The sequence below is a fragment of the Zalophus californianus genome, chromosome 4 (assembly GCF_009762305.2).
Source record: "Zalophus californianus isolate mZalCal1 chromosome 4, mZalCal1.pri.v2, whole genome shotgun sequence".
In the NCBI taxonomy this organism is placed as follows: Eukaryota; Metazoa; Chordata; class Mammalia; order Carnivora; family Otariidae; genus Zalophus; species Zalophus californianus.
This window is the reverse complement of record NC_045598.1, coordinates 11,346,229-11,361,533: the sequence shown is the minus strand read 5'-3', so window position 1 is coordinate 11,361,533 and position 15,305 is coordinate 11,346,229. Positions and strand designations below refer to the sequence as shown.

The 15,305-nt window shown below is 44.1% G+C and overlaps 2 protein-coding genes across 6 annotated transcripts in view; one reads left to right on the top strand and one right to left on the bottom strand.

The window, feature by feature from the left end:
* DDI2 (DNA damage inducible 1 homolog 2) overlaps positions 1-11,190 on the bottom strand; it is a 42,248-nt gene extending 31,058 nt beyond the window's left edge. For 2 of the 5 annotated variants that reach the window (XM_027568588.2, XM_027568606.2), the window contains exons 1-2: positions 10,841-11,190; positions 2,344-2,473 (exon numbers count right to left, since the gene is read on the bottom strand). In XM_027568588.2, coding sequence (XP_027424389.1) covers positions 2,344-2,473; positions 10,841-10,978 — 268 coding nt within the window. In that variant the 5' untranslated portion in view covers positions 10,979-11,190. Of the gene's footprint in view, positions 1-2,343; positions 2,476-5,779; positions 5,917-10,840 lie in introns of those variants that run through there. The other 3 variants (XM_027568644.1, XM_027568597.2, XM_027568617.2) reach the window with 3 other exon arrangements.
* Positions 5,869-6,376, top strand: LOC113908328 (40S ribosomal protein S23-like). The gene has a single exon (XM_035727312.1). It carries the CDS (start codon positions 5,901-5,903, stop codon positions 6,330-6,332), a length of 432 nt encoding a protein of 143 aa, XP_035583205.1. The 5' UTR covers positions 5,869-5,900; the 3' UTR covers positions 6,333-6,376.
* Positions 11,191-15,305: the final 4,115 nt, after the last annotated feature.

Sequence of the window (15,305 nt, the reverse complement as noted above, 5' to 3'; positions counted from 1 at the left end):
ATTCTGGATGTAATTCTTGAGAAAAATCCCAGTCCACTTTGACATGTTTCAAAGAGCCTGCACACCTTGGGTAAAGAATACTATACAAACCAAGGGAACTGCATCAATTTTAGATGTAAAATTCTACAAGTCTCTGCTAAACATATTCATTCTTGGAATTTACACTTTCACTCTGTGCATCACTGCTAACTCTTACACCCCCGGGGAGCTAGCAGGTATAATCATTTTACAGGAGAGACAAACAGAAGAAAAGGAACATGCTCAGGTTCTCAGTGCTGAGGTCACCAAAAGATAGAACAGATTTAGAGGCTACAACACCCAGGTTCTATAATCCAGGCTGAGCTGACCTTATTAAAATGAAAGGAAAATAAAAGGGAGCCTTACACAAAGGACCCACATATTATATGATTCCACGTATATGAAATGTCCAGAATAGGAAAATACACCGAGACAGAAAGTAGACTGATGGCTGCCCAGGGCCAGGAGGCTTGGAGGCAGATGGGGAATGACTGCTAACAGGTACAGTTTATTTTTAAGGTGATGAAAATGTGCTACAATTGATTGTAGTGATGGCTGCACAACTTGGAATATACTAAAAATCAATGAACTGTATCTTTTAATGAGTGAATTATATGGTATACGAACGGTATCTCAATAAAGCTGTTACTTAAAAAGGAGTTTTACCTTAGCAAAGAAAAAGTAGAGCAGAGCGAGCATGGGGGGCTAGAACTGAGTGAATCTGCATCTCCTCAATCCCAAAAAAGTATCTGATGGTCACTCCTGTCCCAAGTCTGAGGCCACCCTGAAGCTTACGGGACATCAATAGAAGAAGGGAATCCCTAAATTCCAGGATCAGTTTCTGCCTCTTAGCACGGGTTCAAACTAGACACTCTCTTCAAACAGACCTGAGCCGGCAGCTAGTAAATGCGTATGTGGGCGTGTACGTGCATGAGGGAGTTCATCTATACCAACCAGCAAAACACAGGGGCAGGCCTTCTCTGTGGGTCAAGAAATTTTATCTCTAACCCTGTTACACTTATCTTGAGAGTCCATTCGCTTCAGAGTAATTCTGAGAAACCGGTTTACCTGATAGACGAGATCACCTCCCCTCCCCCACCTGCTGGTTCTCTTGTCCACATGGGACAGTACAGAAAAAACAAAACAAAAAAAAAAACGGTGAATGTCCAGAACTAACAATTTCACCAAATTAACCAAAGGAAGATTTGGTTTTTGTTGACTGGCACGTTCGAATCACAACTCTTTCTAAAGTTTAACAGTAGCCTGGAGGGACTCGTGTAACTCCGATCTGGGAAGAACAGTGCATGATGGTCTCTTAGAGCCCCAGTCTCAGGCTGACTGGAAGCTTGTGTTCTAAGCTGGAGTGTACCATCCTCACCCAGACACCCGTCAGCTGTTACCACAAACTATAAAACCAGCCAACCTAAAGACTAAACACTGTTTAAAGAAATCTATCTGAAGATAGCAGGGAATGGAAAACACTATTTCATCAAACAGTTCCACCTCAGAACCTTGTCAACTTTCTACAGATCATGAACCCCTCCGAGTATCTGAAGAAAGCTACAGATCCTCTCCCCATTAAGTGCACACATGCTCACAGCCACGCAATTCTATGATTATTTCAGGGACACAGAAACGTTCTAAATCCCAATGCACAGATTCCAGATTATAAACACCTCCTCTGGATGGAACATCAACAACGACAACAGCTTCCTTTCATGTGCTTAACACGGCCAGCGGGGAAGGAACAGAATTCGGTGGTCCAGCTGCTTAATGCTCCTAAAGCTCAGTATAATGGAAAAAATACCACATTTTTGTTCCCATGCCTTCACTTATTAGCTATGTAACACTGAAGACATTACTTAGAATCAGAGCTTCATCTATTAGTGGTAACAAATTATAAAAAGGAATCTCTTCCCCCACAACAGTGATGAGACCCATGCGATGTGGGTACGAGTGCCTGGCTGACTGCTCCACACAGGCCTGCTAGCCGAGGGCTGGACACGGAGTAGCAAAAGTCAGTCAGGAATCACGGCAGAGGTGGCCTCCTAGGTCCTTCCCAAGGATAAAGTCATTATTGATAACAACAGAAGCAAACATTTATTGAGGACATGCCATGTGCCAAAGCTTGCACGTGCACTATTCTCACAGCCTATCTCACAGCTGGTGATGAACCGGACGTAGGGAAGTTAATGCATCCAATGTTACAAAGCAACCAAGGGGCAGTCGGAGCCTGTCCCCGGCACTCTGAACCCGAAGCTAGTCCACAGCTCTGGCCCACCGTGTTACGCCCTCTCTCCTGATGCTGGTGTCAGGATGTCTTACTTGGGAACTGCACTGGAGGTCGAGGGTCGGCGTTCTCCTTCTGTCGTAAAATCACAACGTCCCCATCTTTCAAGCCGTAGGAAGCCAGCGATCTGTGGTTGTCTGTGAGTGGTCTTTCAGCATAGACAATCTACAACCAGAAAAGATTGCACAGTAGAAAGTACTGAGAAGTAACATGGCACAAAGCAGGAAGACTATGTACAGCATCCCTTCTCATCCGATGTCAGTCCCTGCTCAAAACCCCCCAATGGTTTCCTATCACATCTGGAATAAAAGCCCAAGTCCTTCCTGTTACCTACTAGGCCCAAACCATTTGGCCCCTGGCTCTCCCTCTGACTTCATCTCATACTGTAATTGCTGTTCCCCAAATAACACGATCAATTTCCCCCTTGGGACTGTTTCACTTGCTCTTCTCTCTACCTAAGGAATGTTCTTTTCCCAGTCATCTCTTTTTTAAGTAGGCTCTATGCCCAATGTGGGGCTCGAACTCATGACCCTGAGATCAAGAGTCGCACGCTCTGCCAACTGAGACAGCCAGGTGCTCCCCAGTCATTTCTTTTAAGGTCTCTGATCAAACATTACCTTTTCAGAGCCCTTCACTCATCACTCTGTTAAAAATGTGCCCTCATCTCTCATATTATAAACCTCTTTCTTTATTGTCTTTCTGCCCCACTAAAATGTAAGCTACTTGAGGACAGGATTTTGTTTTGTTCACCATCTCAAATGCCGTGTGTGTGTGTGTGTGTGTGAGATGAGAACTTCTAACAGTTTCTCTCCTAGCAGCTTTCAAGTGCGTGATACAGCGCTGTTAATTACAGTCACCAAGCTGGACGCGACATCCCTGTGTGTCCACCTTTAAACGACCCTGCACACTGGCAAGTCTACAAGTTTTCCAAATACCACCCGTTCTGCATCCTTCCTTCTCTCCTACTATTCCCAAAGTTTGGTCGCACTTATGAGTGGAAAACGAAAGGGGAAGAAATTCAGAAAAGCACAACTAAACACAGACGGCAAAAAGCATCACGGAGGTACTGCTGCTACTACTGTTTTTACGAGATGCGGTCAAACACTGAAGAAACCCTGACAGCAGAAAAGCAGATGAAACACCGCGCTGCAGAAAGCCAAGGCACAAAGGACGTGGGGTAATTTTACCATGAAGGGACATAAAACCTACCCTGCGCTATCACATACTCCAGAGGCGCATTCAGAATAAGCTCAGGCTTTGAAAGGTTTTTCTCGCTAATCATTTGCTTTGCACCAGGCCACATGCAAACTGAGGAGCCTGAGTCCTGTCCTGGCTCTGACGGCGGCCGTGTCACTCAGCTGGTCCAGGCTTCACACTCCCCATTTGTCAATCAAGCAGTTGGGACTTGAGAATCACTACAGCTGTCCCTTCCAGGTCTCTCTACTCCACTACCATTTTACAGCGTTTCCTCATGTGCCCTCAAAGCTTTCATAGTTAAGACTGCCTGACACAGAACCTGAAAAATACAGGATTTATACTGGGAAAAATGATCTGTCACATCTGCTCGCAGAATTTGCACTGATGTGAGGAACAGAACAGGAAACCGAAATTCCAAAACCGAATACTTCTGGGGATGCACAAAAAAACTGATTTCAGAGTTTGTAGGGCTGACGATACTTTGTAAGTTCTCTACGTGACTAGAAAATGTAATGTTGCGGGCACCTGGCTGCCTCAGTCGTTAAGTGTCTGCCTTCAGCTCAGGTCATGACCCCAGAGTCCTGGGATCGAGCCCTGCGCATCGGGCTCCTTGCCCACCAGGAGCCTGCTTCTCCCTCTCCCATTCCCCCTGCTTCTGTTCCCTCTCTAGCTCTCTCTCTCTGTCAAATAAATAAATAAAATCTTAAAAAAAAGAAAAAAAGGAAATGTAATGTTAGTTCTTACCCTCAACCTAGAGTTCAAACATGCTACGACAGACTGCAACTATCATTCCATCAATCCATTCACACTCTCTTCTTCTCCCTTATTTAAGCACATATCACACAGTAAGGTACAACAGAACCAACACAGACTGTTTGCAGTAACAACCTCAGAGTCGTATCGTAACTTGTGGGATTGTTGGGAAAACTACTGGAAATCTGAAGTGACAAGTGTCCTGGGTTGAGGTGTACAGCAAGAAGAGGTATGCCAAGAGAAACGCCACGCAGGCAGCTCTTACAAGCTGGCGGCGACACTGTGAAGCCACCACAATGAAGGGACCAAGTGGTCCATGGCCCACTCCTTAATTTTCCAGGTTCAGAAACTCAACTATCTGTATATTTAGAGATACAGTCAGTTGACACATTCTAACTGTACTTATAAAAGAACATTTATCTACAAGAGGAAATCAAACTCAGGAGCATCAAAATGCTCCTGTCCACCAGATCACTGAAATCTCTTCAGCCTGAAGGGCCACAATAAAACACTACCATTGCATGCGCTTCTATCAGAATGGGTTCTCACGGTCCTTACCGACAGCCTCACATTGAATTGTCAATCATTTTATGAGGTGGGCCTTATTTGTCCCATTTTATGGACAGGGAAGCAGATACAGAGAGTTCGGTGACCTGAGACCACACAGCTGTTAAGACAAGAACTATGACTGGAACGTCTGCCTGAGTACAGAGCCCATACATAATCTTCCCTAAGGACCACATACAACTTCCCCAAACTTAAGTCCAAAGTGGCCTGGTGAATCAGCTGGTGACCTGAGCAAGAGCTATAAAGCCGTCCAATAAGGGCCTATACTAACCGGGAGGATGCAAACCCTATCCACTGCTCACTGTAACCCCTACCCCGAACACTAGCAACTTCTCCCTCTTTGGACTCCCACCTTGTAGACGCTGTATGTCACTCCACAGTGTTAGTTAACACGGTCTTTCCTCAGCAGACAATATAATTTTTTTTTAAAGTAAGACAGCCTCATCTAACAATAAGATCCAGGTAATAACTACCACCAAACACACATATGAAATGTGGAATATTGCTATCTGCCCCATTTCCTAAAAATACTAGACTGGAGAATGTGGGTGAGGAGCAAACATCTTTCACACTGACAAAGCAGCGGGCATATTCCATTTTAGTCAAGGACACAAAGGAGATAAACAAAAGCTTAACCAAAATTATAACTGCCACAAAGAACTGATTTCTTTTTGTTAAAACAGGTTTAAAAGTCTAAGAAAGACAATGATTTTATAGCTTTAGTCCTAGAATAAATCTGAATGAGCTTCCAGCTTAATAGGAGTATATTAGGCCAATGGTTTCAAATTTCTACCAGTCAAAACAAAATGAGTTTCAGTAATAGCACTGATGATGCTTTCTACTAGAACACCCAACTCAAAGGCACAAAGGTAAAAATTCTAGTTTTGCCAGTTATGAAACACACAACAGGAAAACTGATACTGCTGCAAGTCTTTAGGTGCAGAACTGGCCCACCTGTGAGGACGTACTCCAGAGGAGGCGCCCTCCAGACAGAATTCTCCTCTTAGTCAACATTCAACAATAGTCTAATTAAAACAACTCCGGGTCTTTTGCTCAGGCCCGTGGCGCCGGCAGGATGGGCAAGTGTCGCGGTCTCCGTACTGCCAGGAAGCTCCGCAGCCACCGACGAGATCAGAAATGGCATGATAAACAGTACAAGAAAGCCCATTTGGGCACAGCCCTGAAGGCCAACCCTTTTGGAGGCGCTTCCCATGCAAAAGGAATTGTGCTGGAAAAAGTAGGAGTTGAAGCCAAGCAGTCAAATTCTGCCATCAGGAAGTGTGTCAGGGTCCAGCTGATCAAGAATGGCAAAAAAATCACAGCCTTTGTACCCAATGATGGTTGTTTGAATTTTATTGAGGAAAATGATGAGGTTCTGGTTGCTGGATTTGGTCGCAAAGGTCATGCTGTCGGTGACATTCCTGGAGTTCGCTTTAAGGTTGTCAAAGTAGCCAATGTCTCTCTTTTGGCCTTATACAAAGGCAAGAAGGAAAGACCAAGATCATAAGTTTTGATGGTGAAAACATGACAATAATAAATTTTCATAAGCCAAAAAAAAAAAACACAACTCCGGGATCTTTAAGCATGATGTCAAATGTTTTCCAGTCTCTGAATGAGAGCCTTCAATCAACAGAAATTGTAACAATACATTTCTAGCAGTAAGGACCAGACACTGGCCACAAAATCTTTGGACTCACATGTGAATGGCTACATAATAGTATCTACCGTTAATTGAAAGCCTACTATATGCCAAGGGATCTACATACACTATCTCATGCAACAGCTTGACTTTTCCAACTTTCTGGAAAACCATTTGGCAACAGTTACTAAAAGCCTTTCAAAAGACCTGGCAATTCCATATCTAACAATATATCCTGAGAAAATAATCAGAAATGGGGACAAGGCCTTAAGTATACAGATATCCATGGAAATGTTACTCATAACTGCTTCCAATTTTCCCCAATTCAAATGCCCAGCAACAGGGAAATTGTTAAATAAATTGTAGTATATCCATAGGACGGTATATGATATGGCCATTAAAATGATAAATTTGAAGAATTTGAAATGCGATGGGAAATGCTGACAATGTAGTGTTGACGCAACAAAGAAAGTTGAAACTGTTAGTATAGTTCAGGGCATCGTGTTTAAAAGATACATATAGGGGCGCCTGGGTGGCTCAGTCATTAAGCATCTGCCTTCGGCTCAGGCCATGATCCCAGAGTCCTGGGATTGAGCCCCGCATCGGGCTCCCTGCTCAGCGGGAAGCCTGCTTCTCCCTCTCCCACTCCCCTTGCTTGTGTTCCCTCTCTCACTGTGTCTCTCTCTGTCAAATAAATAAATAAAATATTTAAAAGAAAAAAAAAGATATATATATAGGGGCGCATGGGTGGCTCAGTTGTTAAGCGTCTGCCTTCGGCTCAGGTCATGATCCTAGAGTCCCAGGATCGAGCCCCGCATCAGGCTCCCTGCTCAGCGGGAAGCCTGCTTCTCCCTCTCCCTCTGCCCCTGCTTGTGTTCCCTCTCTCGCTGTCTCTCTGTGTCAAATAAATAAAACCTTAAAAAAAAAAAAGATACATATATCAAAGGAAGTAAGCTTAGAAAAAAAATACACTAAAAGGTAAACTGCAGGGGCGCCTGGGTGGCTCAGCTGGTAAAGCATCTGCCTTCGGCTCAGGTCATGATCCCAGGATCCTGGGATCCAGTCCCACGTCAGGCTCTCTGCTCAGTGGAGAGCCTGCTTCTCCCTCTCCCCTCTGCTCGTGCTCTCTCTCTCGCCATCTCTCTCTCTCAAAAAAATAAATAAAATCTTAAAAAAAAGTAAACAGCAGTTATTTGAGGGTTATGAGGTAGTAACTTACTGTCCTTATTTTTTCCTGCAAGTTACAAATTCTCTATAATGAATATGCAGTATTTATCAGGAAAAAAAATACATGAAAATTACCTGCTAAAATAAACACGTCAAAACCAGCTACAATAGAAAATTTCAGTTTCTACTAATTTAAAATAGTGTTTTACAAACCACAAATCATGCTGTGTACAGAGCTGCTTTTCCAGGATCATACAGTCACTGCTATTATTTGGTATTTAAATATGCCTTTCATTTGAGAGTCCTTACACATTCTGCACACATCTTTACCACATGCCACCTACAGGGGTAAATTATAATGATGTTTCAAAAATACAAAGACATTAATTTAAAGTGAAGCTAAGTTCTGATAATTCTTTGAAGTTTGCCTGGCCAAGTCTGAATCAAAGTATCAAACAGAGCCATGACTGGCTTCCAAGCCCACACTTGTATTAAGAGATGGAACATGCCCAGCTTTAATCACATGTACAAGCAGAGAAAGTTTCTAGTCTAAATTTGTTATCGTCATATTACAACTACTATAATCAGACTAGAGCTGTTAAAAATTAACACCTTTTCCAAGTGCATACTTATGCACAACTGATGCTGATGTGGAAGACTGAATTCTAAACCAGTGATCCTCCATGTGGGGCAGGCATGCAAAGCAACTCTTTAAACATGAAGGAACAGAAAAACACTAGAATTTTCATTTCCATTTATTTTAATTCATCCTTCCTTAAATTCTATCCTATGGCTATTCATAATGTACATAAGGTATTACTTCATGTATATTACATAATTGATGTTTCCAGTTATATACATATACGTGCATATATATATAAAATGCATATCACATTCGTTCATAATGTTTGTAACTTTTTATATATCACAAAGATGTATGTTCCAAAACATTTTACTCAGAGGAATACATAACCAAAAAAGTTTGGAGATTAGTGGTGGAAATCTTGACAGGAAAGAACAGCCAGGAACATTAAAAAAAAAAAAACACAAACCCCTTTAAGAAGGTAAATAAGTGGAGTGAGGTAAAGAGACCAATACAACTGCGAGAGGGAGAAAGGGAAGATGAGTAATAGGGGAGAACCTGGGAGATAAAAGGGTGGGAGAGGGGGCCTCAAGTAAGTGATATTTTTGTAGGTAAGAACTATAATGATGCTTACTATTATGATTTGGTGAACGGAAATGACTCAAGTGTCTAGGGTGGATCCTGTTCCTGCCTGATGGACAAACAACTGAAAAGACAACCGACCACCAGTCATCTTAAAATAGATACTGTGTTAGGTTACAATGGAGCCAATGGAACAAACTTGAAACACAGGAGCTGTTTAAGGCTCTATTAATACAGGGTTCACAGTACTTGGAGCCCAGTTTTGCATATGCTAATTTGGCTTGGGAAGGAAGTAAATGCCCAAAAGGTGACCTAAGGAATAAGAAAGAAATTTGGAGTTAGCCTAATTGTTCAATTAGTGAGGTACTCCTCACATCCTGAGCTGTGTCAATCTGACACACTCTTCACTTAAATTTTGTTACAGCCCATCTCAAAAAGGGTAGAAATTGAGGCAATGTCAATTTTCATCTCCCAAGCCCTAATAACAACAAAATCAACTTACATCTTAATTTTTTATTTCCCCCACCAGCTGGTGATTACAACAGGGTAACAGAAAAGCCACCTTCAAATATTTAAGAGTTGAGTGTACCTCCCTACTTAAACTGTCCCTTCCTAGCTCTCCACTTGAGGGATTTCACTGACAGGAACTGGTTCCTCAGTTTTTGTGGATTAGCTGTTTATAGAAAAAGGTGCAAATAATCCCTTTTACCAATTTCTTTGTAACTTTCATCAGTCTGCCTATTTGAGTGGCACTTTCCACCCTGAAACAAATTCTTTCTTGATATTCAGCTTTATGCCAAGGTTCTAAAGTTCACATACTGTCAAGGAATCATACTCACTTCTGAACAATATTGACGCATCTGTTTACCATAACACAGGACAGAACACGCTGTAGTTGGGCAATAGTTTTGGAACTATTTCATAACTGCAGTAGGAAATCAAGATTTACACTCTGGGGCCTTGGAAGACTTCTATAATTTTCTTCATGTTTAGACCATGTCCTCCAAGGTCTACTTATCAAGTTAAGATTTAAATGTTTTCGTGTGAAGGCCAGAGTTATCGTCACCAATTCTGTTTGGTGGCAGCCTCACGGCATTTTGAGAATAAATTACTTTGCTTATTTAAAATATTAGAGCAGCTAAACTTCCTTCCAACAGGGTAGGGAAACGAAACAGGCAAATCACACAGAGAAGCACTAGGCCATTTTTACAAAAATCTTCTAATAAAGTACTGAACTTTGAACCTATCCAAACTCTGAATTGTGGCCTGAAATAAAAAGGGATTCTGGCCTACTCCCAGTGAAGAAACCAGAGAAACAAACAACATGAATTGAACTAATAACTGCCATCCCTGGGGGGGGGGGGGGGGGCGGGGGGACGGGGCGGGGGGGGGGGAAATAGCCTTTTTTTTTTTTTTTTAAGAATTTAACCAGAAATGCCATGTGGGAGGGAAAAAGGAACAGGGCATTTCCAAAAGCCTCAAAACAAGGTAATGCAAGTCTCAAAACTTTTTCCTTCACTTAGGAGTGCAAATCTCTACATTTAAAGGTAAATTACGTTTGCTTAAGCAGGAGCCCTCTCCAAAAAAGCAGATGCACATCAACCTACCACAGCGATCCAAACTGGTATTTCTGGTTGGGGAAACAGGATGTATGAATTCCTGCAAACCTCGAGCTGCTTCTTCTATTCTATGGTTGTTCATAATGTGCATAGGTCCCCAACATCCCAAACTCGGGATTATTAGGGGAGAAAGGGCCAAAGAGCCAGAAGGTGGGGCGGGCCGCCCAACTGTCCACGCGCCCCTCAGGCTGCAGTGGGTGCGTCTGCGGTCAGGTTCTCCGCTCCCTCCCATGGCACCCCACCCCACGCTCCGCGTGTGTGGGGGCAGCTACCGATTCCAGCTCCCTCCCGGACGCGGGGGCGAGCTGGGAGAGGCCATCCTGCTCCCCCACCCCCAATTCCTCACCAGTAGCAAAGGGAGGGCGTGAGACTCGGAGGCAGGAGGGTTAGCCCCGGAGGGAGACCCCGCTCGCTGCCCAGCATACCTGGCTCTCGGCTGCGGGGATGCCGGACTCGAGCTCGCACAGCGCGCGGAAGTTGTGCAGCTCGAAGTCGGCGTCGACCTGGAGGGAAAAGGTCACCTCGGAGAGGTCCCTCCGCACACAGTACACGGTGAGCAGCATGGCCCGGGCCCGACCCAGCTCGGCTCGGCCCGGCCTCGGCGCTGGGCTGCGGGGCGGCGGCGGGGCCTGGCTGGAGCTGCGGGCGAACGGCGCGGGCTGCTCGCTCGCCCGCTTGCTCCTTCCCTCCCTCACACACGCTCAGTGACTCACTCCCTCCCGCCCTCACTACCAAGCACAGCCGCCGCCACCCGCCTGCGACTCCGTCTGCCTGCCTGCCGGCCTGCCTCCCACCGCTGCCGCCAAGCGCGCCAGCCGCCCAGCGCCCCGCCCCGCCGCAACGCGGCTGCCGTAAAGCTTGCCTCACCCTCTCTGCCTTCGCGACGCAGAGAAGGGGCGGGCCGGGAAGAGGAAGCGGGAAGCTAGGAGAGGATTGGAGGGAAGGGAAGGCCTGGGAAGCCAGAGGGAGGAAGGGCGAGAAAAGGGGAGGGAAGGAAGGGACTGAGGGAAATCGATGAGTGAGTTAATAGACGAAGTCGGTGGCGGACACCACGATCTCATTCACCCAAATGAGGCATTTATTAAGCGCCAACCATGTGGATACAAAAATGCGTAAAAACACAGGTCTTTCTTTGCCCTTAAGGAACTCTCACGCAACGAAGCAGAGTTCTAAAATGTATTTACCAAGTAGAAATTGAGGCTGAGAGAGATTAATTCACTTCTTGTCCCAATGATTTAGGGTTAAAACCAAAATCATGACCCTGCCTAGTCTATAGAACCGAGCTTACTCTGGTCCCTGCAGACATCTTCAGACCTGCCTCTCAGCCCCTTCCTGCACTCTGCCCACCCAACCACATTGGGACTTTCCGTTCCTCCGAGGCTCCATTCCCCTGCCTTGTAAAGTTTTCTTTCTACTTGGGACTGTCTCCTTCCTAGACCTAGCATGCCCCCAGCGCCTACTGCAGAGCCTTTATTGGGCACAGCTTAGAATCCACTCGATAAAGTATTGGCTACTTTAATGGCCTGTTCATGGCCAAGTAGCTGATGACTGGATAGAGGCCCAGAGCATGAGGATAAGGTCAGAAAACCAAAACTGATGCAAGAGTGGCATCTCCCTACTTAACCACTGCCCAATTCCCCATCCGTGGAGTAGGGACCCCTCTTTTGGTATAAGAGGAGGGAGGGAGAGACAGTGGCATCTGTTCAGTGAATCAATGATATCAGGGCCTGTATTTCTGTAAATATTTTGGCCTTTCCCGGAGGGTCACAATATGCCTGGCTGCCTCCACTCCATGCAGCATTTTCTTGTTTAAGGCAAGAGCTTGGCCAGAAGTCCTGCAGCAGGTTTCTATTTACATCTCTCTGGCCAGGACAGCGCCACAGAGATGCAAGCAAGGCTAGGAAACTGACTGTTTAGCTTTTCTCACCTCTAGGAAACTGATTGTTTAGCTTTTCTCACCTCTTTAAAGGACATGGACACGAGTAAAAGGTTTTGGGAACAGGTGTTAGGTGAGACCTACATAGTCTACTACAGCAGAGAATATTTGAAATAACCATTGCAAATTGAAGCAAGTTGAATAGAGAAATGATGTAGAATTGTCAGGTGGTGTTAAGGATTCAACTGAGGTTGGAATCACAAATTGATTAATTTTTCTGTGTTACATCTTTTTTTCTAGTGGTGCTCATGTGCCCGGGTGTGACAGATTTTATTTTCCAAAGATGGCCACGATAGTATCTCCTATCTTACATGTTCTTCGTACAATGTGACCGTAACATTCCTCCTATTGAGAGATGGGGTGTATGTCTCTCCATTTGAATCATGGCTGACTGACCCTGGTATAAATGTCATGGTGTGACTTCTGAGGCTAGATTATAAATGGCAATATAGCTTCTGCCTGGCTCTCTGGGAACACTTGGTCTTAGAACCCAGCAGCCATGCTGTGAGGAAACCCAAACCACATGGAGAGAACATGTGTGGACGTTCCAGGCAACAACCTAGATGAGATCAAAGCCAATTCCTAGGAAAACCACAAAAGATACTTGCAGTTTGTTTCAACCCCAGACATTGAGCCATCTCCGGCATCTGGGTCTTTCCAGCAGAGGTCTCAGATGCCATGGGGCCATCTCCACTGTACTCTTTTTGAATTCCCAACCCACAAGTCTGTGAGTATAATACAATGATTATTTTGCATGACTAAGTTTGAGGTGGTTTGTAACAAAGCAACAATAAATGGTACACTGAATACAGTCTCTCTTTATATATGTATAAACATAAATATGTATACACACATATCACATCTTCTTTATCTATTAATCTATCAACGGACTCTTGGGCTGCTCATAGTTTGGCTGTTATTTTTTTTTTAAGATTTTATTTATTTATTTGAGAGAGAGAGCATGAATGGGAGGGGCAGAGGAAGAGGGAGAGAATCTCAAGCAGAGTCCCCACTGGGTGTGGAGCCCGACATGGGGCTTGATTCCGAACCCTGAGATCATGACCTGAGCGGAAAACAAGAGTTTGATGCTTAACCATCTGTGCCACCCAGGTGCCCCCATAGTTTGGCTATTGTAAATAATGCTGCAACAGACATAGGGGTGCATGTATCCCTCTGAATTAGTGTTTGTGAATTTTTTGGGTGCACACCCAGTTGTGTGATTACTGGATTGTAGGATTGTTCTATTTTTCTTTTTGAGGAACCTCCATACCATTTTCCACAGTGGCTGCACCAGTTTGCATTCCCACCAACAGTGCAAGAAGGTTCCTTTTTCTCCACATCCTTGCTAACACTTGTTTCTTGTTTTTGATTTTAGCCTTTCTGACAAGTGTGAGGTGATTTCTCATTGTGGCTTTGATTTGCATTTCCCCAATGATGAGTGATGTTGAGCCTCTTTTCATGTGTCTAATTGGCCACGTGTATATCTTCTTTGGAGACATGTCTGTTCATGTCTTCTGCTCATTTTTTAATAGGGTTATTTGTTTTTTGGGTGTTGAGTTGTATCAGTCCTTTATATATTCTGGATACTAACCCATTATCAGATATGTCATTTGCAGGGATTACTTACTTAAATTAAAAAAAAAAAGTGGTGAGAGAGAGGGGCACCTGGGTGGCTCAGTTGGTTAAGCATCTGCCTTCGGCTCGAGGTTATAGTCTCCGGGTCCTGGAATCGAGCCCCACGTCGAGATCCCTGCTCAGCAGGGAGCCTGCACCTCCCTCTCCCTCTGTGCGCTTTCTCAAATAAATAAATAAAATATTAAAAAAATGGTGAGAGTGGACATCCTTCTCTTGTTCCTGACCTTAGGGGAAAAGCTCTTGGCTTTTCACCATTGAGTATGGTGTTGGCTATGGGTTTTTCATATAGAACTCTTATTATGTCAAAGTAGGGATCTCACCCCTTTTGGACTCTGCTCAATTGCTTCTTGATCTGATTCAGAGTGTGGACTCTCACTTCTCTCATCACTCTATGAGACTTTGCATCTTCATTACTCATGATCACAAATGGCTTTGAGACATCTCCAGGCCATAATTCTAAGTGAGGTTGGGTTGGGATGGACCTTGAGAGAAAGCCTAGACAAGAAGGATACCCTTGAATCCCATGTATCAGTCAGTACTGCATGTCAAGAAACTTGCAAATGATTGCTAACATTTACTGAATGCTAACTTTGTGCCAGGCACTCTTCTAAGCACTTTATGTGTTGAGTCATTGAATCCTCGCAAAAATCCTATGAGGTATTATCTCCATTCTACAGATGAAGAAACTCAGGCATAGAGAGGTCAGTCCTTTGCCCAAGGACATACAAGTAGTAAATGGCAGTCCCAGGATTCAAACCAGGCAATTTGACTTGAGTCCACACTTTTTTTCAAAGTTTATTTATTTATTTAAGTGATCTATACACCCAGTGTGGGGCTCGAACTCACAACCCAGAGATGAAGAGTTGCATGCTCTTCTCACTGAGCCAGCCAGGCGCCCCACAAGTCCACAGTCTTAACCACTACTTTACACAGCTACATGTAAGACCTCATTTCATCCTTCTGAAAGTCCTCAGAGATAGGAACTACAGGTTTCCCCTGTTATCTGAAACTAGATGGTTCCTATGAAACCTTTTGTAAACTGAAATGGTGCAAAATGAAGAAGTGATTACCATTTCATAAAATCAAAAATCCTTTTCAGATTTCTTTTGGTCAGTGAAAACAAGTACTAATGTGTGTCTTCTGTAAAATTGAAGTTTCATAAAGCAAACTTTTGGATAGCAGGGGAATCCTGTATTTGTATTCATTCCCATTTCATGGATAAGGAAATTGAGGTGTGGGAATTTTAATCAACTTGCCCAGGTTCATACAGCTAGTGAACAGCAGGTTCTCCAAGCTGTAAAAAATTTTAAGAACAAAAA